This window comes from Protopterus annectens, chromosome 5.part1, assembly GCF_019279795.1.
Source record: "Protopterus annectens isolate FY-2018-M chromosome 5.part1, PAN1.0, whole genome shotgun sequence".
Taxonomy (NCBI): domain Eukaryota; kingdom Metazoa; phylum Chordata; order Ceratodontiformes; family Protopteridae; genus Protopterus; species Protopterus annectens.
Window position 1 is genome coordinate 410,307,004 of NC_056736.1, and position 27,218 is coordinate 410,334,221.

The window sequence follows — 27,218 nt, forward strand, 5'->3', positions numbered from 1 at the left end:
TCCAGCAATTAAAGTACTTAACTTTGTTTGGATGGCACTGGATACAAGTAAAACACTTTTGGAACACAAGCTAGGACACCCAACTTTGCTGAGCTCTAGGAAACTGACCAAGAGACAATATTTAGTTAAGGAGGTTTACTCAAGAGCAATACTGGTTTGATGGGTGGACACTCAGTATTATGGGTCTATGGAAAACAATGGATGGGAAAAGGGACACAGGCCAGACACAGCCTTCTAAAACCACAACAGGAACTATTTTCAAGAAACAGGATGGCTAGCTAGTGAGGTATCCAATCAAATAAAGCAAATACTGAAGCTCTGTCTGAAATTTTAGCTTAATGTAACCTCCATCCCCCAACACAATCCAAATGACACATAGCCCACAGACTCAGTGTGCCACTCAACCACAGCCAATAAGGCAAAACAATGTACCCAACACACTAGTCATAGGTGACTTTGTAGTCAGGCACAGTGATGTCCCACTCGCCAGGCTAAACAAGGAGAAGGTTGCTGTCAGCTGCCTGTTGGGTGCTAGGGTCCACCACATAATCCACGCACTCAGGTCACTCCACAAGTACAAATATGACTCTGTCATTGTCCATGTTGGTGTAAATGACCTGAGACATACCCCCCCTGGACTACATGAAAAGAACATGGAAGAGCTCTCTGGTCTTGTAGCCCAGGCAGGTATGACCCTAGCCCTGAGTAGCATTCTGCCATCGCCCAGAATGATACCACAGTGCAAGGACAAAATGATTGACTTCAACAATTGGCTAAGCTCTTGGTGTCATTCTAAGGGGATCCAGTATCTGTATGCTTGGGATGACATGGTCGACAGACCACAATGCTTTGCCACAGATGGCATGTACCTGTCGCCCCTGGGATTCTGGATACTGGCTAAGGCTCTTGCTGCCCCTATAGTGCCTTTTTAGGCAGGGTTCAAATAACAAATTCACCACCATAACAGAAACAGGCAAGCAAAAACTGAGGGCAATGCTACTCAATGCTGGAAGTCTAAATCTCAAAATGCACTCACTCGGAGCACTCCTTAAAATGGAGAACATTGATATCTGTGCAGTGACTGAGACCTGGTTCAAGGCTCCAGAGAGCACCCCTGCACACTACCAGGCTATAACTCATAACACACTTTTCGGCCATGTAACCTGGACCGAAACACCAAAGGCGGAGGTGTGTCCATATTCATTAAGGATATCCACACCTCCAGGCTAGTTGCTCAGCATAATACATCCGAGGTTATTCAAGTGCAACTAACTCTGGGCAAAACTGCAATCCAAATTGTAGCTTGCTACAGATCCCCCACCATGCCCCAGGATTCCCACTCCTCTTTTCTTGATGTACTGGAAAATATTAGGGTTTAACCAAACACTTTAATAATGGACGACATTAACTACCCCACCATTAACTGGAAAAACTACCTGTGTACCAACTCCTTAGCTCAACGCTTTCTGGAATTCATAAACTCCAATGCCCAAGATCAACTTATCCACACCCTCACCAGGGGCAACAATATCCTAGACCTAGTCATTACCAACATGAGTCAACTCCTCGTTGGTCCAATCCGACCAAAAGCTTATCACCCTTGATATCCACATCCTGCCCCCACCCCCCATTAAGGAAACCACAGTAAAAAATTTCTCCAAAGCCAATTTCATGCTTCCTAATACAGAAGTGGTGAACTTCATGACAACCATGCAGATGGACAATACAGTTACAACTGCTGAATCCTACACAAATGCACTCTATAAGCACTTACTCAAGTGCATGGATCATGCTATCCCAAACAGAACCAAGACACTTTCCTCCAAAAAAAGGAAGCCAATCTGGTGGTCCCCTGCCATAAACAAACTGTACAACAGAAGGAAGAAACTGTTGCAAAAGAGAGTAAAATCTCATGAGTGGAAGAGCTCCCTGGTCAGCCTCAGTAAGAAGCTGAGATCCCTTATAAGATCCTCCAAAGCTAGCCATGAAAACAAAATTGCCACTAAATCCAAGGATAACCACAAAGCATTCTATAGCTATGTCAAGAATCTAGATGGCAACACCCAGATCTGCTCTGAGTTACAGCACAAAGGCATGAAAATTACAGAACCAACTGATATTGCCAACATCCTGGCAGATCGGTTCAGTGCTAACTTTACTCCCCTCTCAGCCCCTAAAGGGCCCATATCTATAAAGGAAGAATGTAGAGTCCCTGTAATCACAACTATGCAGGTAAAAGCTGCACTCTCTAAAGCCAAAAACACAGCATCCATGGGACCGGACAACATCCCAGGCTGCGTTTTACATGAACTTCAGAACAAACTGGCTCCCCACTTAAGCACCATGTTCAATAATAGCCTCACATCAGGCTTTGTGCCCACTGAATGGCACACAGCAACAGTTATCCCACTCCACAAAGGGGGAGCCACCACTGATCCTGGGAACTATCGACCTATTAGCCTGACGAGCCTGGTCTGGAAGGCCATAGAACATATCATCATGGAACTCATAAACAAAGACATTGGTATCCTCCAAACTCTGGATCCCACCCAGTTCAGGTTTGTGAAAGGCAGATCATGCCTCCTGAACCTGATCGACTTCTTTGAGGCAGTCACCAAAGCCGTGGATGAGAGTAAGGTGGTTCACACAGCCTATCTTGACCTCGCCAAGGCTTTCAACACCATCCCCCATTCTGGAATTATAGTTAAACTCACTAAACTAGGTATAAATCCCTACTTCACAAGATGGGTTGCCAACTGGCTTACTGACAGAACCCGCACTGCAAAAGTTGCAGACTCCAAATCTAACCTCAAAGCAGTGACAAGTGGAGTACCACATGGTTCTGTCCTGGGACCTCTCCTGTTTGGTATCTACTTCTCTGAAGTACAGGTTAACACAGAAGGCCACTGGCTAACGAAGTTCGCAGATGACTGCAAACTAGGAGCCATAGTCAAGTCCCCAAATGATGTGGACATCCTACAGAAGGGCCTCACTGAGACAGATGCCTGGTGTCAGAGCCATGGCCTCAAGCTCAATGCCAAAAAGTTCAGTGTCATCCCCTTTGATAAAAACTCTGTACCCATGAACTACCACATAGGCAGCAATCCACTTAACACCGAATGCATGATAAGAGACCCTGGGACCCAGGTGGACAGTAGTCTCTCCTTTGATAGTCACATTGCCACAGTAGTCAGGAAGTCCTTCTACATGGCACACACCATCATAAAAGGGTTCTCATCCAGGAAAAGGGAGGTCATTGTTCCCCTCTACTCGTCACTCATTAGACCCATTATAGAGTACAATGCCCCTTTTGGAGTGTACCTCACAAGACATCTGCAGCAGCTGGAAAGGCCACAGAAGTACCTCACAAAGAGGATTACTGACCTCAAACAAATGCCCTACACTGACTGCCTCAGAAAACTCCAGCTTTACTCCGTAGCATATCGCCTTCTCCGAGGTGATCTCTGCCTGACATATAAAGCTATGTCAAACCCAGAGCTGTTGGACATGCTACACCAAAAGAAATCCCAATCCCTCCGAGCTACATGCTCTAGGGACCTAAACCTTGTCACCAAAATAAACAGGACACGCTGAAGGGATAGATTCCTGTCCCAAAGACTTCCTTTACTCTGGAACAAGCTACCCATCTATGTCAAGCAAAGTTCTTCATTAGCACTCTTCAAGAAAAATCTTGATGAGTGGATGGGAAATAGGAAATACACCCCGGGGATCACTTCTGTGTCTCTGCTTGTCAGTGGCACAGGAAAATAACTTTCTTGGGTGGCGTAAGCTATGGAACCTTGCTGGCTAGGCTTACGTAGGCACTTGGGCCGATAGCCTAGTACCTACCTATGAACCTATGTGTTAGTGGGGATGGGGCAAAGGCAGAATGCAACGTTAAGCAGATAAATGATATATTTTAATGCACCAGACTATGGAAAATGGTGTAATAAATGACTAAGGATCTAATCTGGCATTAGTACTGTGACCTGCCACTAATGTGAACTACAAGACTATGGCCCTGCAGGGTTTAAAACACAAATGTATAGCTTTTTACAAGTAATTCTACTTGTGGAAGTAGAAGTGCAGAATGCAGAAATACAATCTTCCCATGATTGCAAATTAAAATGCAAGACTAAGGTCCCAGAGCAAACTAAAAATGCAAGCAGATAACTTTTTGAGTTAAAATATTGGGGGGGGGGGCAGCAAAGTACAAAGAAGTATCACTACACAGGTCACTATAACTGACAATTAAATATTTAAACAGAATTGAAATAATTCTCTTTCCATTTTGATGTAAAAGCTAGTTACTCACATGTCCATACCTCTTTAAGTCTTGCATACAAGACCCTGGGTGAGGGTAACTCCATGCTGGAAATTGCAGGCTAGCTAGAGTGGCATCCAATCATATAAAGCCAGTATTGGATCTCTTTCATGAACTTTAGATTAATGTGTTAGTAAGGACAAGGCAGACACAGAAAGCAAATTTAAGCAGGTAAATGACAAGTAAAATATAAAAGCACTGAAACAAACTGGAGCATATAAAATTCTCTCACTATTGAACTGCTACTACAGTTTAAGGCATCAGACTATGCAGACATTTACCAGCAGCAATGCTTATGGATAAATGCAGTAATAAATGACTATGGGCACTTTAAAGTTGCCCTTAAAGCTGCAAAGGTGAATGTCTGCACCTGCCACTTCTGGTAATCAGCTGACTGCATTATGCATAATGCTGCATGAATAGGTTGGGGATATTAAATATGCTACCCAAGGTTGTCTCATCTGCTTCCTAGAGTCATGAGTGGACAGTCTTTGCAAAGTGGCTAGTGATTACTCAGCTAGTTCTCTCTGAAAACAGTTCATGTGGATGGCATAGTTCAAGGATCTGAGTGCAATGGTGCCTGAAGCATACACCCACGTCATCATCCTATTGCCCTAGACTTCCTTTTTGGGAGGATTTACAATAGCTGTACTGTTTTGTCAGGTCTTATTTTGGTTACCACTGCCACAATAGCAAAATTGACCAAGGAATTCTTGAAACAAAACTGCTTCTTCTCATGGGAGTGGGGGTGGCTGATTTTTTTATCTGCTTTCCTAGGGCAGCTATCTGATGCATCAGGTGTATGTCATGCTCTACTGTCAGCCAAATTAATAAGGTGATCTACTCGTGGTACCACTCAAGAAGTAGAGGCTGTCGAGCAATATGCCTCAATGAGAACCTCCTCATTCTGAGATTAGGCCAAGAGCTCTAGGATCTCAATGAAGCCGAGGTCTTCTGGAAGGGACTGGTGGAGTCTTCTTGATCATCAAAATGCCTGCCTGAAGTGACAGACTCCAATAGGGGAGTCAATTTTCCTCCTCTTACATGTCCACTTTTTTTGGAACACTGAATGGGGGCAAGTCTGAGTACTGGTCTGATCCAATAAGTGAGCTGATTTATTGAGATAATTTTCTCAGTTCTGACTTTGAAAAGCATGTGTGAGGGTTAAGACTGAGACAGAAGGGTGTCCTGAGTATTCTCTTTGTCTCTCTCTCTAAAAACTCAAACATATTGCAAACTTTCAAGAATTCTCCCCCTCTGACATGCAGAAGTTTAGCACATAGCTCATTTTCAGACTTATGGGATATACAACTCACAGTTAGCAATAAATCAAACTTCTGAGACTACAGCTTTAGATCTCAAATTACCATACAGACAGAGGATTCCTAGAAACTAAAACTATATAATATTTCTAACCAAAGACAATTAAGCCTGACACCATGTAAAATGTGTTACTGGAAAACACAACAAAGAGATGACTCACAGGATTGTATAGTAAGAGCTTCATCAGTGTTTGCTTTCTGATTGTACAACATTGCACAGGGAACCAGACAAAAATATATATTGAACACACATCAATAAAGTATGAATCATGACCTTCACATCCTTTATTAAAACATCATTCTGCTCTAGCACCTTTGCATACGTCTTGAAGGACCCAATTCATCAAATTACTCAGTCTGTTCCATGTACTCTCTTATTATAACACTTAGGTTTTCAATTGCTAAACATCAGTATATGAACAGCTTCCTTATATTGCAGTTCTATTTTTCTATCCATATTATCTAAAACAGAAATATTTCTAAAATGCTAGCCTTTGTTTGATTAGCATTGGAGGAATAGCAAGCATTAAACTTTTCCACAAATAGGCTTTCTCTTTTAAATTTCTAAACATTCGACAGTCTAACATTTAATTTCCCTTTTATTTCACCAATATAATATAGACTACAATGGGCTCCTGAGAACATAAATTACAGATTCTGTATGATAGGTAAATCTTTCGAAAACATATTTCACATTATTAATCACTTTAGTCTGCCCTATATAGTCATATACGCTATAAGGTCGGCATTTTACTGACTGACAAAATTCACTAGTATGATAAGCATTATTTCTGCTAAATCTAATTATCAGAAAATCATGTAAGTTATATCTTCTCTTATAACAACTGGCTTACAAACTAAAACAGAATCAAAATAATAACTGTGCACTAAACCTTCCCAGTGGGGTAAGAAACCAGTTTATGGGTATCAACATTACATCCTACAACAAAAACATAACCCTTCTTCTTCCACATTTAATGACATACATATTACGACTGTTATAACTACATACGTTCTTGTTGCAGATACCGAACATGTGCCATCTTGGTTCATTAACAGTTATCCAGTAAACATTTTCTGCTATACTCTTGTCATATATACTCTCTGGATAAAAAAACGTGTAATGTCCACTGCTTATGATAAAATTCACTGACCATCTGATACATATTTCCCTAGCTATAAGGTAATCACCATACGACAAGGATCTCCTCAATGCTCAGGATAGCAACTACTGGCATGTAGACAGGTTCTATTCGTAAATATGAAACACCTCCATAACAATCCTCGGAATACACTGGTTTATTAAAAAACACAGCCAAAGATAAAAAGTCACATTGAATAATAATAATAATAGAACCATATCAGTTGAGCACTTTCATTCTAATTAACAGACTTTTTCAAAACTGCTTACATCTCTTTGGAGTTGAGGTTCTACTGATGTTATATTTTCTGTACAAAATAGATATAATACAAATTGTAGCACCAGTAAGTCTTTAAATCTAAATAAAAATGATCAGATTCATCAAAAAAGTGAGTGAAGCTTAAACCATACCAGTTACATAAGCATCTACAGACTTAGTGGGACGAATAAATTATATTTCTAAATCTACACTTTCAGCTTCCAAATAAATTACTATATAGAGAAATGATTCCTGGTCAAGGAAATTCCCTCAGCCTCATTTTGAATGTTGTATGACATTAAGAAAGTTAATTAACCAGGGATGGTTCTGGGGTAATTGAGAAACGTTGCTACACCATTGAACTGTCTCCTCTACTGCATACCTATAAATCTAGAGGAAGGGAAATGAAACTGCATGCTGATTACCAGAAAGATGTCTTAATTATAGGTACATTTTAAGATTTTTTTTTTTTCTAATGGTGGGATTTTTTTCTAGCATGAACTTTTTATTATTATAAAGCAAAAAAAAGAAGGTTGAATTATCTTGGGGTCCCTTGTTCTGCCAGTAGCATTTGATGCAAGGATTACACTTTTTTTGCCTCTTTGGCTATTGGTCAAGATCGGGCATTAGTTAAGAAAAAAATAAAAAACAGAATTAGAAAGGGAACATCAAGCGTTCCATATGCTGAAGGAAATATAGGGAACATCAAGCGTTCCATATGCTGAAGGAAATATAGGTGACTGGAGTCGGTCTGAGCCATTTAGATATCTAAAAGTTTCCATACAGGGCCCAGTGTTTTGTATCTCTGAACAATACCTGAATTTGCCAAGCATTTTCTTAATAAGACTGTCAGTGCATACAAGCAAATGTAATATGCAGAATTAAACTAGTATATATTGCATTTGTCAGACACAAATGTATTTCATATGACACTTGTTTATTGATTTTTAAATGCAGACCATTTCACTGACTTTCTAGATGGATGTCCAGAATGCCAGTTTAATTCTAACTACACTAATGTTATAGTATTGTTAGTACACAGGCAAGAGAAAATAACACCCTGCTGAAGTTTCAGTACTACAAAAGGAAAGGAAATCGTCAAACTCAATGTTGATGAACAGTTTCCTCCTTTATTTTGTATAGATGCTATACCTTCATTAGTGGAGTCATGCGGAGTGTCATTATATTCACGTTCACTGTCAGGACTGTAGCGATCATCATCCTCATCATCAAGCAGGCCTCCATCACATCCTGGATCCAGAAAACTAAGATGGGTATAGCATGATGTAGTAAGGAACTCTGACAGTTTTCCCATTTGTACCCTACAACAGAAAAAGAAATCAACAACTGCAAGGCAGAAGAAAAACTGAAAAACAAGATAATATGATTCCACTAACTAAATCAGTACTATGTTTATGCAAAAATATCAATGCAAACATCACAATGAAAGACAAAGGATTTACTGCAGTGAAACTCTACTTTCTTCTTTGAGCACAATTTCACCTTTATGCTTTATTCTCCTTCATTTTGTTCAGCTATTATTCTTATTTCTAGCATTGCATTTACAACAAAGCCTAAAACTGCTTTGTGTGTGGCTATCATAGTAAATAAATCACTGTCTGATTCCATAATGGTCTTCTATTTATTTATTTGCTGATTTGAGTTGGGTAGACTGGTCTTTCTAAATACTATGCAGCCATGAATTGCACCATAAAGGCGGAATACTGTTAGCTACATTTCCACAATTAAATATTAATTACACAATGATGGCTAATTAGAATTCAAAGATGTGCATGTCAAGTGGTCAAGTCCAACCAGTGTGCCCATTGTACATTGAGCATATACCAACAGAAAAAAAGTATAGCCACTAAAGTACCATTCAGCAGCCAGACCTTTCTACTGGAATATGCTAAAGAGGAACAGTGTAAAAAAAAAGAAGATAAATTGGGTATGTTCTAAAAAAAAAAAAAGAACAGAAACATACTGGATTTTCCTTCTTTTTTTGCTGTCCCTCTGTAAATCTCAGCATACTCTTATACCTGTTAACTGCCCACATCATTGCAGAACGTCCAGATTTTTGTCTCATAGCAACAATAGAGATTCTCTTTCTCCACTGTTACTTTTAAAAAAAAAAAAAAAAGCTTCAGACAGAGATCCTTTTTTCTCCATTACTTTTATTCAACAAAATCGATGATGTTAAGTTGTCCAATCTCACCTTCGTTCTTGCTGGATGGGTTTGGAGCCAATCCTCGGCTCCGACTCGGCCACTTACTATAGCACGAGAGCTCTTTACTGGCTTGAGGCTACCCCTTATCCCAGAATGCCCAGTGCCAGCTACCCAGATCTCGTTTGCTGCTTAACTGTGAGGAACCGACCTGTGAGCTTGACAAACCAAGTGCGTCGGTCCTGGGTGGCGCCAACAAGACTACCTCTCCGTCGGCTCCAACTGTTACTTCGGAGCCATCTCAGAGCCACAAAAGAGTTAGGTCTCCTTCTTTGGAGCCAATTTGCTCAGTGCCACAACCACCATTACTTTAAAGCAAGTCCAGTCATCACTCATCTTCCCACTCCTCTCTATCCTCGAGGTTATCGGATCAGGATGTGGACAGAGTGGTCAGTAGGTTGCTTAAGTCACAGGCCCTTGCTAAAATACTTTTGAGCCCACCTCAACAGGCTTCAGCTCCATCCACTTTGATTTCGATTCCTCCTCCAACTATACTTAGAGCCGGAGTCCATGGATGCTCCGATAGTGGTTCCTTCGGCTCAGACATTGGCTCCAGTTACCTTGATTCTTCCTCCCATCTAGGTATCTGGGCACCGAAACTCTCTCATCAGCTCCAAGGGGGGAAGTGGCATTGGACCCTTGTCCAACCCCGTTCTTCCTCGCGGAGCACTTGCTCAGTTGAGCTCAGCTCCCACATCGGCCTCGGAGCCGTTGCCCTCTGCGCAGGGTGGTATTCCTGGAGCTGGAGACCTCCTTGTGATGAGACTGTGATGCTTTCGAGGTCATGCAGAGAGTATTGTCCCCACAGATGGCTCCACTATCGGTTCCATCGGCTCCATCCCCCTCGGTACCTGTGACAACCTCTGCTCCTCCTCCAGCCCCAAAGCATAGGGAATCTATGCCCCAGGACACCCCCCTTTGGGTGAACCCTCTTCTTCCAAAGCCTCCCCAGAGCATTCTGAGCAGGCTCCCTGGAAGAAAAAGTGCAAGAGGAAGCACCTAGACTCCCCTGAGTCTGTCACCTCAGATACAGACCTGGATGAATCGGAGGGGTCCCCCTCTGAAGAAGTTTCCTTTTCGGACATCCTTGAGATTCTTAGGCAGAGGCATAGCTGGACTTCCCTAGCCCCCTCCGAGGATGTGTCCGTATACCTGGATGCATTTGGTTTCTGACCTTCCACCTCCTGGATGTCTCCGCCTTTTGATCCACTCATGTCTGTAGTGTATCGAAAGGTTTGGTCAGCTCCAGATTAAATGGAACCTGTCCCGAGGAGACACAATAAATTCATCAAACCTCCCCAAGACAAACTATTCTTAACTAAAGGTGTCCCAGTTGATGCCATGATGGTAGCAGCAGCCACAGAGAGAGAGTTAGCTGAAACCATCTCATCTGTCCATCCACTGAATAAAGACTTTCGTACGATGGACAGATATGGGAAGTGAATGTTTTCATCAGTGACCTTCTCCCTTAGGTCCTTGAACTAGCTTTCCCATTTTACTAGGCTTTTTGGAGATACCCTACAAGATCCCACAGCTGAGGGAGCTACCGCTAAGGTAGCTACCCAGCTTGTGACTCTTAATTCAATAGTCAACTCCTCCATGAGGCTTATTTCATACGTAGCTGATGGAGCGAGCAGAGCTGCAAGAACAGGAGTACCTCGTAGGAGACATTCTTGGCTGTGTCAGTTTGCAGAACCTTTCAGAGCATTTTTAACCAATACCCCCTTTGATGGCTCCTCTCTCTTTGGGCCTAAGGTGAAAGATAAACTTACCAGGTGCCAGCAGGAAGGCAAGATGCTCTCTGATGTCAGAGTCCATTTTTCCACTCCTACCAGACCATACCCAAAAGGTCAGAATGGTGGAAAGATGTGGTTTCAAAAATCCCAGGGACCCTTGCCTGATGCACGTGATGAATTTTCCTCCAGGGGCAGAGGGGGAATAACAACAATGGCAGATGCCACCCTTGTGGCCGAGGGGGTCTGCAAAATCAAGGTGACAGAGATGCATTCTCTTCCAAACCCTATCAACATCCCTGAAGGGATGCCTGACTGCTCAACTCTGGAGGCAGTTGGGGGAAGGCTTTCACTGTACCCAATGTCCTGTCAAAATATTACAGAAGACAAATAGGTACTAGCCTTCATATCCGGAGGTTACAAGAGTCCCTTTTATCAACCCCCTTTTGTTTCAAAAAAATCCATCCCAGATGTTCCACCCAATCTAAGGGAATTAGGCAGTCACAGAAGTTTCAAGACTTCTAGAAAAAAGAGCCATCCAGGAAGTCCCTGCAGATCAAGTAGTATCTGGAACTTACTCAAGATTCTTTTTAGTGCCCAAAAAGACAGGGGACTGGAGACCAATTCTGGATCTCGGCAGGTTAAACAAATCTGTAGAAAAAGAAAAATTCCGGATGGTAAAACTGTAGTCCATTCTCCCCTTTCTGGGTCAGGACAATTGGATGTGCTCCATAGATCTTCAGGATGCATACTATCATATAGGTTCATAGGTTCATACTAGGCTATCTTCCCTGGGGCATTTATAAGCCTAGCCCGATTGTGTTCACTAAATGCATGGCAGTAGTCACGGCTCACCTGAGACGTCAAGGATTCCAGGTGTTTCCTTATCTGGATGACTGGCTCCACACTGCTACCACCAGGCAACAACTTATAGAAGCACAAGATTACACCATCACATCCTGTGCTCAACTGGGCATCACAATAAACTTCAAAAAATCTGCCTTGCTGCCCTGTCAATCTATTACATACATAGGAGCAGAGCTAAACACAAAAAAAATGATTGTAAAATTGCCTCAGGAAAGAGTTCCCATTATTCGAAAACAGGTGTCACTTCTCCTGAGAAGCAAAAGAATTCAAGTCAAATATGTTCTTCAAGTTCTAGGGTCCATGGCAGCAGCCATTCTTCTAGTCCCCTTAGCACACTTTCACATGAGAATCCTTTAGCGGCTTCTTTTCACACAATGGTCCTTCCAGGAATTATCCATGTCTCACATGATGCTGATTATGGAATCCTGCAAAAGACACCTTTCCTGATGGATGGTCTCCCCACTAGTTTCTCAGGGCAGACCTTTCATGGAACCCCATCCGGTCGAGCTTCCCTGATAGGGTGGGGGGGGGGCATTATCTAGGGAAGACAGTCCAAAGTACTTGGCAACCTCACAAGTACCACTTGCACATAAACATCCTGCAGATGAGAGCGGTGCTCCTAGCGTTGCAAGCTCTTCAAGACTCTCTCCCTGCCGGGACTATTGCATACACAGATAAGACAATATGTCACTGGTTTGGTACATGAACAAACAGGACGGAATCAAGTCTTACCCCTTGCGCCAAGAGGCCCCCAGACTGTGGCAATGGGCAATTTGCTCCCAATGTTTTTTGTTAGCAATGCATATCCCTGGGACATCCAAAGTAATAGCGGACAGGCTCAGCAGGGCTATCCTCATGCCTCACAAGTGGTCTCTGAAACAGGAAATTGTGGATCTTATTTTCCACAAATTGGACTAGCCTTGCTGTGATCTCTTTGTCTCTCCCCTCAACAACAAATGCAACAGCTACTTCTCCCTTGTTCCTCCTCCAGGTCAGACACCCAGGGACGTTCTAGTCCACAATTGGCCTCAGGGACTCCTTTATGCATTTCCCCCCTTCCCCATAATTCCAAAAGTCATTCAAAAAGCAAAATCATTGGATTGCAAAATGATCCTCATTGGCCCCTATTGGCCTTGACAGACTTCGTTTCCGTTCCTTCACCCCCACCTTCTAGCCCAGCCTTGGATTCTGGACCCAGTACTGGACCTCTTGCTTCATCAATCAGACAGGCTACACGAATCCCTCCAATCTCTCAAGCTCACAGCTTGGTTTCTCCACTTCCAATCCTAGCCAGGCTCCCCAATATTTCCCCAGCAGTGTGTGATATTATTGTTTCCTCCCATAAGAAAAATACAAGGAAAGTCTATGCTAGCAAATGGAAAAGATTCTCTTACTGGGCAGAATCCAGGAATTTAGATCCTTTTACAGCTCCTGTACATGAGAATTTGGATTTCCTAGCAGAACTATTTCATTCTGGTGCAGCGTCTGCTACCATCAGAGTACAACTGGCTGCCATTTCAAATTTTCATGTTGGAGTTTCTAACTCCAGCATAATGTCTCACAAACTCTGTAAGGCCTTCATGAGAGGTACATCTCTACTTGGACCCCCAGTGAAAGAGCCCCTTTCTCCTTGGGATCTCAATTTGGTTCTGGCCTCCTTGATACTGCCACCCTTTGAACCAGCAGCATCATGTTCCTTGAAATTTCTCTTTTGGAAAACTCTCTTCTTAGTTGCTATTACTTCTGCCAGACATGTTTCAGAACTTCATGCACTATGTGTTCGCCCTCCATACCTAGTATTTCACAAAGACAGAGTTTCTCTGAGAACCAACCCATCTTTTCTACCTAAAGTTTTTCAGAACACAATTTGAATCAATCCATTGAACTTCCTGTCTTTTTCCCTAATCATTCCAACAAGGCAGAATACAGATTACACCAACTGGATGTGTATAGACAACTGCATTTCTATCTCCATAGAACTAGAGAGATGAGAAAATCAGATCAGTTGTTCCTTTCATTTGCTAACAACAAACAAGGTCTTCCAGTTTCTAAAGTAACATTGTCAAAATGGTTATCAGACACCATAGCCCATACCTACCATTTGCGACAAAAAGATCTTCCAGCAAAACCCAAAGGTCATTCAAATAGGTCAGTAGCTACTTTGGTAGCGTTCCAATCTAGATTGCCCATAGATTCAATTTGTGCAGCAGCTACTTGGGCAGATTGTCATACGTTCATTTCTCATTACAAAGTAGATGTGGTCTCCCAGGACAGGGCTTCCTTTGGTTACCCAGTTCTTAAGAGTATGTTCCAATGAGCCACCCAGGATTGAGGTGCTAGGGATGCTGTCCCATCCAACCAGAATGAAGGTGAGATTGGACAACTTAACATAAAGAAGTTATGTACTTACCATAATGTTCCATGTTAGTTGTCCTTCATCTCACCTTCCTTCTTGCGTCCCTCCCTCCTTCCCCCTTGCTTGAGGATTGAGAGGAGTTTCTCAATGGTTTCACTGGTTAATTTGTTTCATTAGTTGCTTCTCATCCAAACCATGACAATTAACTATATATCCAGGTTTATTAATGGATTATCCTCTATAATTATGTCTAGTGTGAGCTATCTCAAACGAGATCTGGGTAGCTGGCGCTGGGCATTCTGGGATAAGGGGTAGCCTCGAGCCAGTAAAGAGCTCTCGAGCTATAGTAAGTTGCCGAGTCTGAGCCGAGGATCGGCTTCGAACCCATCCAACAAGACGGAAGGAGAGATGAAGGACAACTAACATGGAACATTATGGTAAGTACATAACTTCTTTTACTGTGCAATCATGGGAATGTAACTCCTATATGCATGCACAGTATAACAGAAATCACAGAAGAATGGCAAACAATACATAGGAGTACTACAGTGTCATTATATAAAGACATTATTTAAGAAAAGTAATTAATTTTTTTCTTAAATAATGTCATTGTATAATAAAAATAACCCACTCGTGGGTGTGAGTATATCAGGATTTATACACGGTTGGCTTTGTTTGACCACGAGGGTGAATTCAAAATTCTGAAAATCAAAGTCGCAGAAGCATATACCTTTTCCCATACTTGCCAATAATTTTCCCATCCTTATCAAAAACAGTAGGACTGGAAATAACTAAATGTTTAGCAGCACTAGTATTAACTATAGTTATAGCTGCTGCATCAGATTTGTGAAAGTGAATAAAAACTTTAAAGACTGGGGAACTTTATACATCCTATCTGCCTTTTTAGGAGCTGACAGAACTGGAGGAATGGGCGATTTCCTGGAAATTCCTTATGTAACAGCTCATGGTACTTTCTGATGGACTGAAACACCTCAGTGTTCTCCCACTGAAAAACTGGCACATTCTGGATATAGTCTCAAAGAAAAAGAAACACTCACAGGGAGAATCAGAAACTGAGCTCTCCTCTCAGCTTGAATCAGAAATCTATAGGGAAAAAATCCTTCTCTGTCCTTTTATCTTCCTGTCCAGATTCAGAATCTTGAATCTCTTCAGGAAAAGAGGCATCTGACTTTCTTTTAACAGAAACTATTATGTAAATGAAATTGATAGCCTGAATTAAATCTTAAGTGCAACTAAGTAAACTACTTCAGTCTAAGGAACTTTGAGGAGAGTCAATACACATTTAGTTTTATGTTTTTTTTTTTTTTTTTTCTTGACAGGCAAAATGGAGTCAACAATTTTATTAATGGCACCAGCATCTTCCCCAGGGATGGGCATGACATTCTGACAAAATGGCCAACGCTTCCACATTCCCTCTCTCCAGACCAACAAGAGTGGCTCTCCCTTAAACACTGAGGGGACTAAACAGCTGCAGAGGATGTGGTTAACCCCCAGTGCATATTGGCTGTGGGTGCTACACCGGAGGTATCTGGGGTAAAAGATGAGTAGTAATGGCCACAGCAGAGTCACCCACCTGTGGCCGAGGCAAACTGCTATGCTGATGTGGTGGCAAAGGCTGTTTGCTTAACTTTTCCTTTTTGTGGTTGGAAGGAGGACTGACAATGTGTCATGGTCAAGCCAAAAATAGTGCCCCTTTCCATGGGAAAGGAAGCATCAAGAGCCTGTAAAACATAAGAGTATTTGAAAGTCCCATTTTGTACATACCAATGCAGTAAAAGGCACTTAGAAATACATTATCAACCTCAAAAAGTAGGTACAATTTTCCATAGCAAAATAGTTCTTAATTACTATAAACAACTTTTAAACTGACAGGAAAAATGTGCTCTTGTATAAAAGTACAACAGTCTTGCGGCAGTCCATTTGAAATGCAAATTCCTAGCTTTAAAATAACTTTCTTCAACAGGAAAATATTAATAAATGTTTTTAATGGAGGCTTTTCCCCAAAGGGAGTTTATCAAGCCAAGGAAAGGAACAAGGCACAAGCTGGCCATCAATCCTCAAAACCCTCAGAGGAGCATACTCTTCAGCAGCAATAAAGCTTTGAAAGATTTTGTGCCCAAATTTAGTCAGCTCAAGCTGACTAGTGGTTTGAGTGCATGGAAGGTGCCCCAATGCTTTCAATGCTGGCTGGCTGTTATGTCCAACATAGAATACAACCCATATAGCTAATGCTGCTACAGTAGTGACTAATATGATGAACATCACAATATTACTGTTCTAAAAGAATGAGACACCATGCAAAGTGGTAGAGGACCTCATATAAACGATAAGCCATTTCTAAGTTGTACATTTTGCAATGCAGGGATCAAAAATGAGGCAACATGGGTTTCTGGCTACACTTCTCAGAAGAGCATTACTGCAGCAAAATGAGAGGAAAAGTGGATGTTAGAAGGTCACAGCTGTGGCAATGCTTTGGGTCACATGGACCAGTTCAGACAGCAGTGGATGTTAGAAGGTCACACAGCTGTGGAAATGCTTTGGGTCACATGGACCAGTTCAGATAGCAGTAGATGTTAGAAGGTCACACAGCTGTGGAAATGCTTTGGGTTACATGCACCAGTTCAGATAGCAGTGGATGTTAGAAGGTCACACAGCTGTGGAAAATGCTTTGGGTCACATGCACCAGTTCAGATAGCAGTGGATGTTAGAAGGTCACACAGCTGTGGAAAATGCTTTGGGTCACATGGACCAGTTCAGATAGCAGTGGATGTTAGAAAGTCACACAGCTGTGGAAAATACTTTGGGTCACATGGACCAGTTCAGATAGCAGTGAAAGTTAGAAGTCACACAGCTGTGGAGCGCTTTGGGTCACATGCACTAATTCAGACAGCTGGGGATGTTAGAAGGTCACAGCGGTGGAAACGCTTTGGGTCACATGCACCAGTTCAGATAGCAGTGGATGTTAGCAGGCAGGGGCAGCTCGTGCTATAGTATTGCAGCCCCCCCCACCTGTATAAAGAATAAAATAAATTCCCCCCACTGTCGAAAATATAAAAAATAAAATAAATTCACAAGTGTCCCAGAACTCCACGCATGCGTGCTTAGTTCTTGACTGCTGTGTTAGGCAGTCTGGATAGGGAAGGCAGGGAACTCCACCCTGTCAGCCCAGAAATCTGTGTGGTGATGACCACACAGACTGGAAGAACATCGGACTGCATCACCCACAGGCTGGAGGACAGGCAGGTGATCAGGCTGCTTGCAGAGAACAGAATGTGTGTGTAATGCCCCAGTTGCTACATGGTGGTGGGTAGAGAATAAAGCTTGAACCCTGTACCTTAGGGCCAAGTGGCAAGAGCCTGAATTCCCTACCCACCACCATCTGTAAAACACTTGCAGATATTTGCCTCATATTTGTTCTGTTCTGTTCCTCCTAAAATCTGTGGTTTCTGTATTTTTGTTACATAACACAGCCAGTAGTGCAGTGGTAGCATTGTTGCCTGACAGCTACAGGTTGTCTGGTTTGATTCTTGGCTGGGGTGCCTTATGTGTGGTCTGCATGCCCTCCGTGGGTTTGCTCTGGTGTCCTCAATGGATGTTTGTCCCTATTTTCTGGACTGTATTCCCCCATTATTGGCTTTGTCCAGGTTTTTTGTGCCAAGGTTGAGAGCTATGGTGATAACTGAGCTCACTGAATATGTTTGGAGGCTGTATTCCCCCATATTGGCTTTGTTCGGGTGTTTTGTGCTAAAATGTTGATAGCTATGGTGAGAACTGAATTCACTAAATGGTAGCCATTTAAGTTTCGGTCTTCCTTTCTTTCAAAAAACAGGTGATTTGGCATAGTGGTATGCTGTTCTGCCTGTTTTGTACATGGTCCTCGGTTCAACACCTGGCAATGAAATGTATGGTGGTAACACAGCATTTTATTCCAACAACTTTCCAACATTATACAAGCAATGTTTAAAGTGTGTCCCTCTTTTTTGGTCTTTTGCCCCACCCCCTTAAATTTTGGATTTTTCCAGATTTCTTGTACTGCAAAGTTCAGAGATGCAGCTGAGTGTCAAGTAGATTTTACAAGAAGCTGAGAGCTGTAGGGAAACAAAAGTTTGGTGCTGCTTATGCCAAGTGTGCTTGTGCTGTTAATAGCACAATAGGTAGTGTACTTGTTTTTTGATGCAGAAGGCTATGGGTTCTACTCCCACAGTATGTAGATGCATTGCTCATACTATACTGTATTGTACAGTGTGTGGGTGCTGCAGTCTTTTTTGGTGAAAATACCTAGTAACTATGAATCAGTTATCAGTTTGCCATCCATTCCCTATTGCAATATTACTAGCTTAACGTTTTTTTAATGCAACTTAGGCAATTTATTCCTCAAGGGCAACAGGCACTTTATTTGTAGATGAAACAATGAAATATAAAGTTGTTTGCTAGAAGCAACCTCTTTATTAGTTACAGATTTCTTTAAAGTAGAATTATTTAGATGACTTTTACTTCTTCAGAGATTGTGCATATTTACTGATACTGGTGGACTGTAGAAGTTTGAGTACACTTTTATGACAGACGTTCTGAATTGGGCAGTTTTGTCGTTATTGGTGCATGCATTTTGTTTCATTGTTTACTGGAAAAATGTTCTGAATTGAACAATTTTGTCATTATTGGTGTATGCATTTTGTTTCATTGTTTACTGGAAAAATGTTCAAAACAAATTTAAAACACCATCTAACAGCTGTACTATATTGTACAAGGAATATAATTTAATGTAATCAGGAAGGTGTATCAAAGACCATGTGTATGTTTTGTGTGCAAGGGGCCTATGATTTGAAAACAGCCCAAAGTTAATCTTTATCTGCCACTGGCAAAATGTATTTTCTTTGAATGTGGGTTTCAATGCGGTTTCAATTAATGTGAGTTTCAAGGGCAGAGAAGTTTTAATGCTAAGTCTGTTTTCATTGTGAGATTGCATTGCTTTATTTAGCAGATGTCTTCGTGTTTGCGCTGTAAAATGCAAAATAAAACTTTCAAATGAAGTCCAAATCATCGTAGAAGTAAAGCAGTATGCACATTAGTGTTTATGGTAAATGGGGTGAAATAGCCAAGTAATGGTTAATTGGAATGGCTACAGGGGGAGCTCCATTCGACCACGATTTTGTGAGGGGGAAGGGCGGCAAACTCAAAGGCAGCCCCAGCTGAACTATACCTCTCAACTGTCCAGATTTTTACAGAATGAATAGATTTTTGCTTCTTAGTTTTGGTTTGTTCCTCATAAAATGTGTGGTTTTCTGGAAAATAATTTAGGAATTAAGTCACTAAATAATGACAGACACTGAGTTTCAGACTTCATAACCTTCAGAAAAATGTATGCTAAAGCAAGACCTGTTAAGATTCTATCAATTATCTCAGTTTATACAACAATTTATAGTACTGTTTTTATATGTTCCCCCAGTATATTTGGCCTTGTCCAGATTTCCTGCATTAACAGGTTGAGAGGTACGTGAAAATAAATTGCTTTATAGAATTAGGCATGTCCAAACCTCTCAACTGTCTCCGATTTTGGCACAAAATGTTGCTCTTCTCCTAATAATCCAGCCGCAAAATGGCAATTTTGGAAGAAAACATGGAGGGTTTACAATTAAGAAATAACTGTAATAATCAGAGTTATAGATTACTTTTATTTCAGAAATGCATGTAGATTCTTTTATTTTGTCAGCTGCTCAAGTTAGCAGTACTAATATTAAAAAAGTGTCACTTCTTTGACATGTTCTCAGCTGTATTGTGTGGCTATTTTATATTTTTGCATCACGTTTTTGGTCCATTTTTCATAAAATTGTGTTTTTTTGGCAAATTAGTGGCAAATCATTACTGAAGTTAGATAATAATGACAGACATTTGAGTTTCAGATTTCATACCTTTTAGAAAATTCATACTAATGCAAGACCTACTATTCTATTATCTTTCTAAGTTTATAAGAGCAACATTTAAAAATTGTCCTTATTTTTGGGCCTTTGTCCCACGTCTATGTATGGCTCTGTCCATATTTCTTGCTCTGAGGTTGAGCGATATGACAAATGTGTCAGGGCCATCACAGTCAGCCAGAGACATTTCAAATTATGACATATTTGTTGCACCCCACTCCCCCATGTAGTAACTCTGGATGTGTCCAAGCAAGGCAAGTAGCGGTTATGCAGTGTAAATGTGCAGAGTATGGGGGTCACACAGCTGTAGAAATGCTTTGGGTCACATGTACCGGTTCAGATAGCAGTGGATGTCAGATGGTCACATGGCTGTGGAAACGCTTTGCGTCACATGCACCAGTTCAGATAGCAGTGGATGTTAGGTCACACAGCTGTGGAAACGCTTTGGGTCACATGTACCAGTTCAGACAGCAGTGGATGTTAGAAGGTCACACAGCTGTGGAAATGCTTTGGGTCACATGCACCAGTTCAGATAGCAGTAGATGTTAGAAGGTCACACAGCTGTGGAAATGCTTTGGGTCACATGGACCAGTTCAGATAGCAGTAGATGTTAGAAGGTCACACAGCTGTGGAAACGCTTTGGGTCACATGGACCAGTTTAAAACTCCTGGTACATTGTAAAATACAGATTTATGTGCTATTTGACTTTAATAGAGGAGAGAATAAGGTACACCACATGAGAAAATCTGATACTTGTCTGATAGGCAACAGGAAGATGAAGGGCTGGCAAAACTTGTCTTTCGTTTGGTAGAATCAGATTTGTTTCAGGAAAAAGACTGCATCAATCAAAGAGAAAACCACCAATATCGTACTATATGATTAACTTGCTGCAGAGGAAATATTTTAACAGGCTAAAAGAAAGCAGGCAGGAGCACTAAGCTACCTTAAACATAATCAGTGTGAGCCAGGTGGGTGATTTGATCCTTGACACAGGAAAACCTTATAGCAACAAAATACAGAAGAATTCAAAGAGCCTGAAAAAATATTTTGCATGGTTAAATAATATCCTGGTTAAGTATTACTGTAGCAGAAGACCCAGCTTTATCAACACTTAGAGGATTGCTAATCACCCTCTAGGCACTGTCAACATAAGAGTCTGCACTAATATCAAACAGCACGTGCATGGCATAAAATGGTTTCATTTTATCTACCACTTCTGCCTGCTGTTTGTTAAAGTACACCCAGTACTTTGGTTACAATTGCCTCTTACACTAGTAATGTGCAAGATATCAACCACTTTCCCACTGCTTTACTAGCTTTCAAAGCTGTACAACACATCACATTTTTAATTTGATTTGTCACTAACTTATAGTACATGAAGAAGATAAAATTGCATGCACCACAAACAATTATGATTGGATCTCCAGTCATAGTGAAAATTGTGTCCTCATCATGGATGCGAAGATTCACTTCTTGAGCTTCGCTGAATGTCTTGGCATTTGTGTCTCAAATATACAATATGCTAATTAAACTGGTGACACTATCATAATCCTCTACATCATAGCACTTTCTGCCATATTTTAACTAACTTGGAAGTACATATTAACTGTTGTCCTCAAATTTTTCTATTGTCCATGCAGAACAGGTAGGTCTAAGACAAACATACATCACATATACTATTATTTTACTCATAGCTAAACACAAATATGAGAAAGTAACCATCTTTCAACTAATGAAGTAAAACACTTAATTCATTTTACAGGAAAGCTTTCTTTAAAACCTCAGTGGAATAATAAATAGATTCCCTGGTTATTATCGGGAACCTGTCTTTCCAGACAGCTTCCAGAAGGCCATATTTGAACAATATTTGCATTTGTGGATAGCATAGTTATGCAGCAGACAGCATTGTCTCTTCACAGCAAGAAGTCCTCCAGTTTGATTCTTGATAAGAGAGCCTTCTATGTGGAGTTTACATGTCCTCCCTGTGTTCACATAGGTTTCCTCCGGGTGCTCCAGTTTCCTCCTATATTCCAAAGACATGGAGTAGGTGGATTGGACACCCCACATTAGACATATTGTGTATGTGAGTATGTGGCACAGAAGCAAAGTTGGGGCAGAGTTAGCCACCCGGTGGTATGAACCTTGGCTCTAGATGATTGTTACTGTTGAAGTGACATCCCAAACCTATGCAAAAATTGGAAAAAGGGGTTGTGGATGGATGGATGGATCTATCTGCAACTACCAGGTATCTTCTGGTTAAGTAAGACTATCAGTACATACAAGTAAGTGTAAGATGCAAAATGAAACTGCTGTACTTGACTGACACAAATGTATCTTGTATAACAGTTGTTTACTGATTTTTAATGCAGGTCATTTCTGCTAACCTTCTAGATGGGTGGCCAGTATAAAAGCATTAGAGTGAAATAATGGAGGAATCGCTATGAAATTCTAACAATTGTCTGAAAGAGGTACCAAAAAAGCTCTGTGAGATTAACACCATAAAGCACAGTTGTGTAAGCAAAACTTACCATAACAACAGATCAATGTTGCAGTAGCCTAAGCTATTTGGGTTAATTACCATAGCTTGGAAACCAAAACGGCAGGAGGAAAATAAACTAAGAATACAACACACCCTGCATAATGGTTATAACAAAGCCTGTTCTGGGCTTGGAAAATGAATCCAGTTTGCAGTGCTTTGTAAATGTAAGTACATTGCATCAAATTGCTGCCTCTAGAATACTTCTAGAGACCACCCCTTTACAGAAAATCACTGACAAAGCCAAAGCCCTTGTAGAATAGGCCTTAACTCCTCCTGGTAGTGGCTTATTATGATGACTATTACAAAAGGGAACAACATGAGACAACCATCAGGAAATGTCTGCTTTGGCATTATTTGACCTTTCTTCTCATCATCGTAGGAGACAAACAGCTGATCAGTTTTCCTGAAGGTTTGAGTTTTTTCTGGGTTGTATATGAGCTGCCTGTGGACATCTAGTATATAAAGAATCTTTTCTCCCTTGTTCTCAGGTTCAGGTAAGAAGACTTGGAGATTAATAGTTTTGCTCTAGGTAAATTCTGAGACAATTTTAGGCGTAAAAGAAGGGCTAATTCTCAGAAATCCTGTTTTTATGAAATTGAGGTAAAGTTGATTCACCATAAGTGCTTGTAACGCAGATATTGTCCTAGCAAAAGTGAGAGCAATAAGTAAAATAGCCTTTTTTGCTGAGAACCTTAATTTTGATGAGTTGATTCAAGCTTTTCAAAAAAAAAAATTAAGATCCCAAGGAGCCAACTTAACTTCAGAATGACTAGACAGGGACAGCTAATAAAAGAGAAGCAGAAATGGCTGATTAATTAACCCTGACAGAGGAAATGGAAATGCTAGAGAATGGTAACTCTTACAATAATCAAAAACCAGGGGCAGCTAGGCCTGAAAAGTGCCCTAGTCCTTACAGTGACAGCAGCAACAGCAACGTCTTTTTCACTGGAGCATACATTATTTTCTAATAGCAGTTTTTTTCACTTCCTTTACTATCTGTTGCCCATACTCAGAAAGACGATCCCTAAAAGGTTTCAGAATTCTATTATCCAGGCAGTGAGTGAGATGAAGAGTTTTCAGTTTGGGTTTATCAAACAATCTGCCTTGTGTGAACAAATCTAGTCTGTGAGGAAGCCTGTGACAACTGCTCTTAGCCAGATGTAAAAGTTGTCTGGGTGAAAACAGAGTCATCATCACAATTTTTGGACAATCCTTCTGGATCTTTAAAAGAGCACTGGATATCAGAGGAAATGGTGGAAAAGCATACAGGAACAATTCCAGTCCATGAGAATGAGAATGAGAAGGCCTCTGTCCACCAGACCTGTTTGCAAGGAGTCCTGGAGCAGAATTTTTTAAGTTGTCTGTTCTGAGAGGAGGCAAATAGATCTACTTGAGATGTTTCCAACAGTCGGATCAATTCTTGGAAGACCCCAGGATAAAGTTTCCATTTGTGGGAGTCTGTCCTCTTCCTGCTTAGGCTGTCTGCAATCAACTTTTACTCTGACAGAATGTACGAAGCCTGAAGAGTTCATATGAGTTGAATTGCTATCTTTCCGGCTATCATAGCAAATCTGCAAGCAGGGCATGATCTTGTACCCCCCCCCCCATTTGTTTATGTACCACATTTTATTTATTTATTTATTTATTTATTTATTTAATGGCATTTGATTACCGGGATAGTCGACTGGGTCACTAGAGCCCATTTTCAGTTGAGGCCCGAGAAAAAAAGCTCCAGTACATGTAACAAACTTGAAGAATTAAAAAAAATTGTACAGGCAAGTTAACTTAAGAGGTTCAAGCTGCATAGGATTATGAATTCATACATATATAGGTACATAAAGAGAATGTTAATAAAAAAGAAAAAAAAATACAGGTAATTTGACTTCAGACGTTCAGTGTACATATGATCATGTAATTCATACATGTAATTCATACATACATACATACAGAAGAAACTTACAGATCACAACTGAATAATAAAAACATACTGAAAGGGAAAAATAGGGCTTGTATGGTTGCAGAAGTAGAGATAAAAGGGAGATTGTCTTTCAGATGATGAACAATAAAGTTTGGTGTATGAATTAAGATATACAGGAGTGCATAAGAATTGTCAGCAAATGAGTAGGTTAGGGTAATAGTGGGGGGTAAAGAAGACAGAGCGGTTAGGCATTAAATGTAGAAGGTGTGGAGCAGTTACAGCTCCAAATGGAGGAAAGATAGTTATGTAAGGAAGTTTTAAAAGGAGCAATATGAAGGTTGGATCTAACAGTGACAGGAAGAGAGTTCCAGAGTCTGGCTACAGAGTAGCAGTATAGAAGCTGGCCTGCAGGACATTTTGGTTTATGTATCTGTAGATGTTGATTTTCAGACCTAAGGGACCTGTTGGGTAGGTAGTGGCTGAATAAGGTGGTGAGGAAAGGACATAGTGAATGTTTGTGTACTATTTTGTGGGCTGAGGTGAACTGAATATAGAAGAGATAGTGCGGTAGTTTGAGCCAATTTAGAGAGTGTAATGCAGGACCAGTGGTGGGTAGAGTAAGAGGCATTAACTCATTAACCCCAGAGTACCTTCTCATGGCGCCTGTGTACTTAACACCGAGCGCGCCATGAGAAGATACTAATTTCAAGCTGTTACCCCAGAGTGCCTTCCTGAAGTGCGAGAAACTGTAGTGCACATTTGTAGTTGAAACTAATGTAAAGCACAATGAAATCATAACTGAACATGTAAATTACATTATATAGTTATGATTCAGTGTGTTTTTACATTAAGTTCACATTAAAGTTTTACTTCTAATTCCGCTTAAAAAGTTGTTGATAAAGCAAGTGGTGGCAGCCAATCGGATTCTTGCAATCCAAGCCACCACTTGCGTACCAGCTCCACCACCAACCTAATTTTCTTTTGTTTTATCCAAATAAATAGAGGGTCCAGCAACAGGTATTTCTTTTCTTTTTGATAATATTTGGAGACTTTACCTGCTACTGGATCCCTCTATTTTAGTGAAGTGAAGAGAGATATGCATCCGCTGCCCAGTCATGCAGCATGCTGTACGGAGGGCTGTTTCTAAAGAACACTTTGGTTGATTGGAATTTGGAGTGGGAAAATTAGATTATGCATGTTGGGTGTATGTTTCTCTAAGTTTCCTATTCTCTTTTGCCTCTCAATTGTCCAGATTTTTGGTATCTTACTCATAAAGTTTGCAGTAACTGAAGCTAAATAATGGCATACATTTCCCTCCCCCATTCATATCCGTCAGAAAATGTGTGGCTTCGGCAAGGGCTGCTCCTGCTGCAACATCTGTTATTGTAACTAGCAAAGTTACTACCCTGTCGTGCACGGAATAAAGATCAGCGGAGCAAGAAGAGGCTATACAAGGGACAGGGTCAGCATACAGTTCGGACTGGTAAGTGGATAGTGGGCTACTGGCTCAAGGAAAGTAATTTTCACTTCCTCTTTTGCTTCTGGGATGCTTTATCTTGCATATACTTGGCACTACAGAAATGCTTACAAAGTGCAATCGTTTTTAGATGAGCGTCTTTTATTAACTCCTCCTCCTCCTCAAATGTTGCTTGCTAACTGTCTTTTTTTTGGGGGGGGCAAGGCATTATTTACTTGTCATTTTAATAGAGAGGTCGGTTAGTGACGAATGGACTGTCAGCTATGATCCTTGTCTTTACTAACTGTGCCCTTGCAGGTAGAGAGAGACTAGGTATGAAATTCAAACTAAACAACCTTTTGTTAGCCGTTGTACCCTTGGTCGTGTGTACTTTGAGCTCTAGACATTCTGTAATATTTGAAGATGTTAGCATGGTACACCTGATTGCTCACAGGTAGAACAAGATGTGAGCGTGACTTAAATCCACGTGTTTACTGTCCGCGGCTGGATTGCCCGTGGGGTATGGGGCAAAGTTTTCCTTTCAATTACAGCCTGCAGTTTTCGTTTACCTTTCACAATTTAAGTGATGCATACTAAAAAGCTTTTCGAAGTTTCTTATTTCCATTTCTGTGGTGACAACTCAGAACACACGTTCTAGAAATTATTGTTGTTACCCCCGACACACACACGCCCCTGAACTAACTGTACCTCTCTTCGATAATAAATTTTCTGTAACCTATTAGCATCAGTGACACTTTGTGAAAATGGTGGACTATCATCAGCAGTTAAGAATCTTCATTACCGCCTTCTTTTAGCCTAAACACTAACATCAGTTTTAACGCATGTTCAGTCAGTTACTGCTGTTTTATCAACTTTGTAAATCAGTAGTGGTGATAGTTAAAAGGCGTCCCTCCCTGATTTGTGCCCATTGTCATTGAAGACGGTGTCGTCCATTTATTGTGGTGAGAGGTTGAGCATTACCACCAGTTATGAGTACAGAAAAAAACAAAACAAAAAAAAAAAAAAAAAAAAAAAAAAAAAACAACAACGACAAAAAAGTTTTGGGAATCCTGTGGGTTGACACCCTGTAACACATCATTAGCTGTTTGTGTTATGACCAAGTTTTGTTGTGTAACACATTTT

The 27,218-nt window shown here is 40.9% G+C and overlaps 1 protein-coding gene across 4 annotated transcripts in view; it reads right to left on the reverse strand.

The window, feature by feature from the left end:
* PHKA2 (phosphorylase kinase regulatory subunit alpha 2) overlaps positions 1-27,218 on the reverse strand; it is a 1,461,438-nt gene that overhangs the window by 598,758 nt on the left and 835,462 nt on the right. For all 4 annotated transcript variants that reach the window (XM_044073068.1, XM_044073067.1, XM_044073065.1 and 1 more), the window contains exon 20: positions 8,199-8,368. In XM_044073068.1, the coding sequence (XP_043929003.1) occupies positions 8,199-8,368 (170 nt within the window). The remainder of the gene's footprint in view (positions 1-8,198; positions 8,369-27,218) is intronic.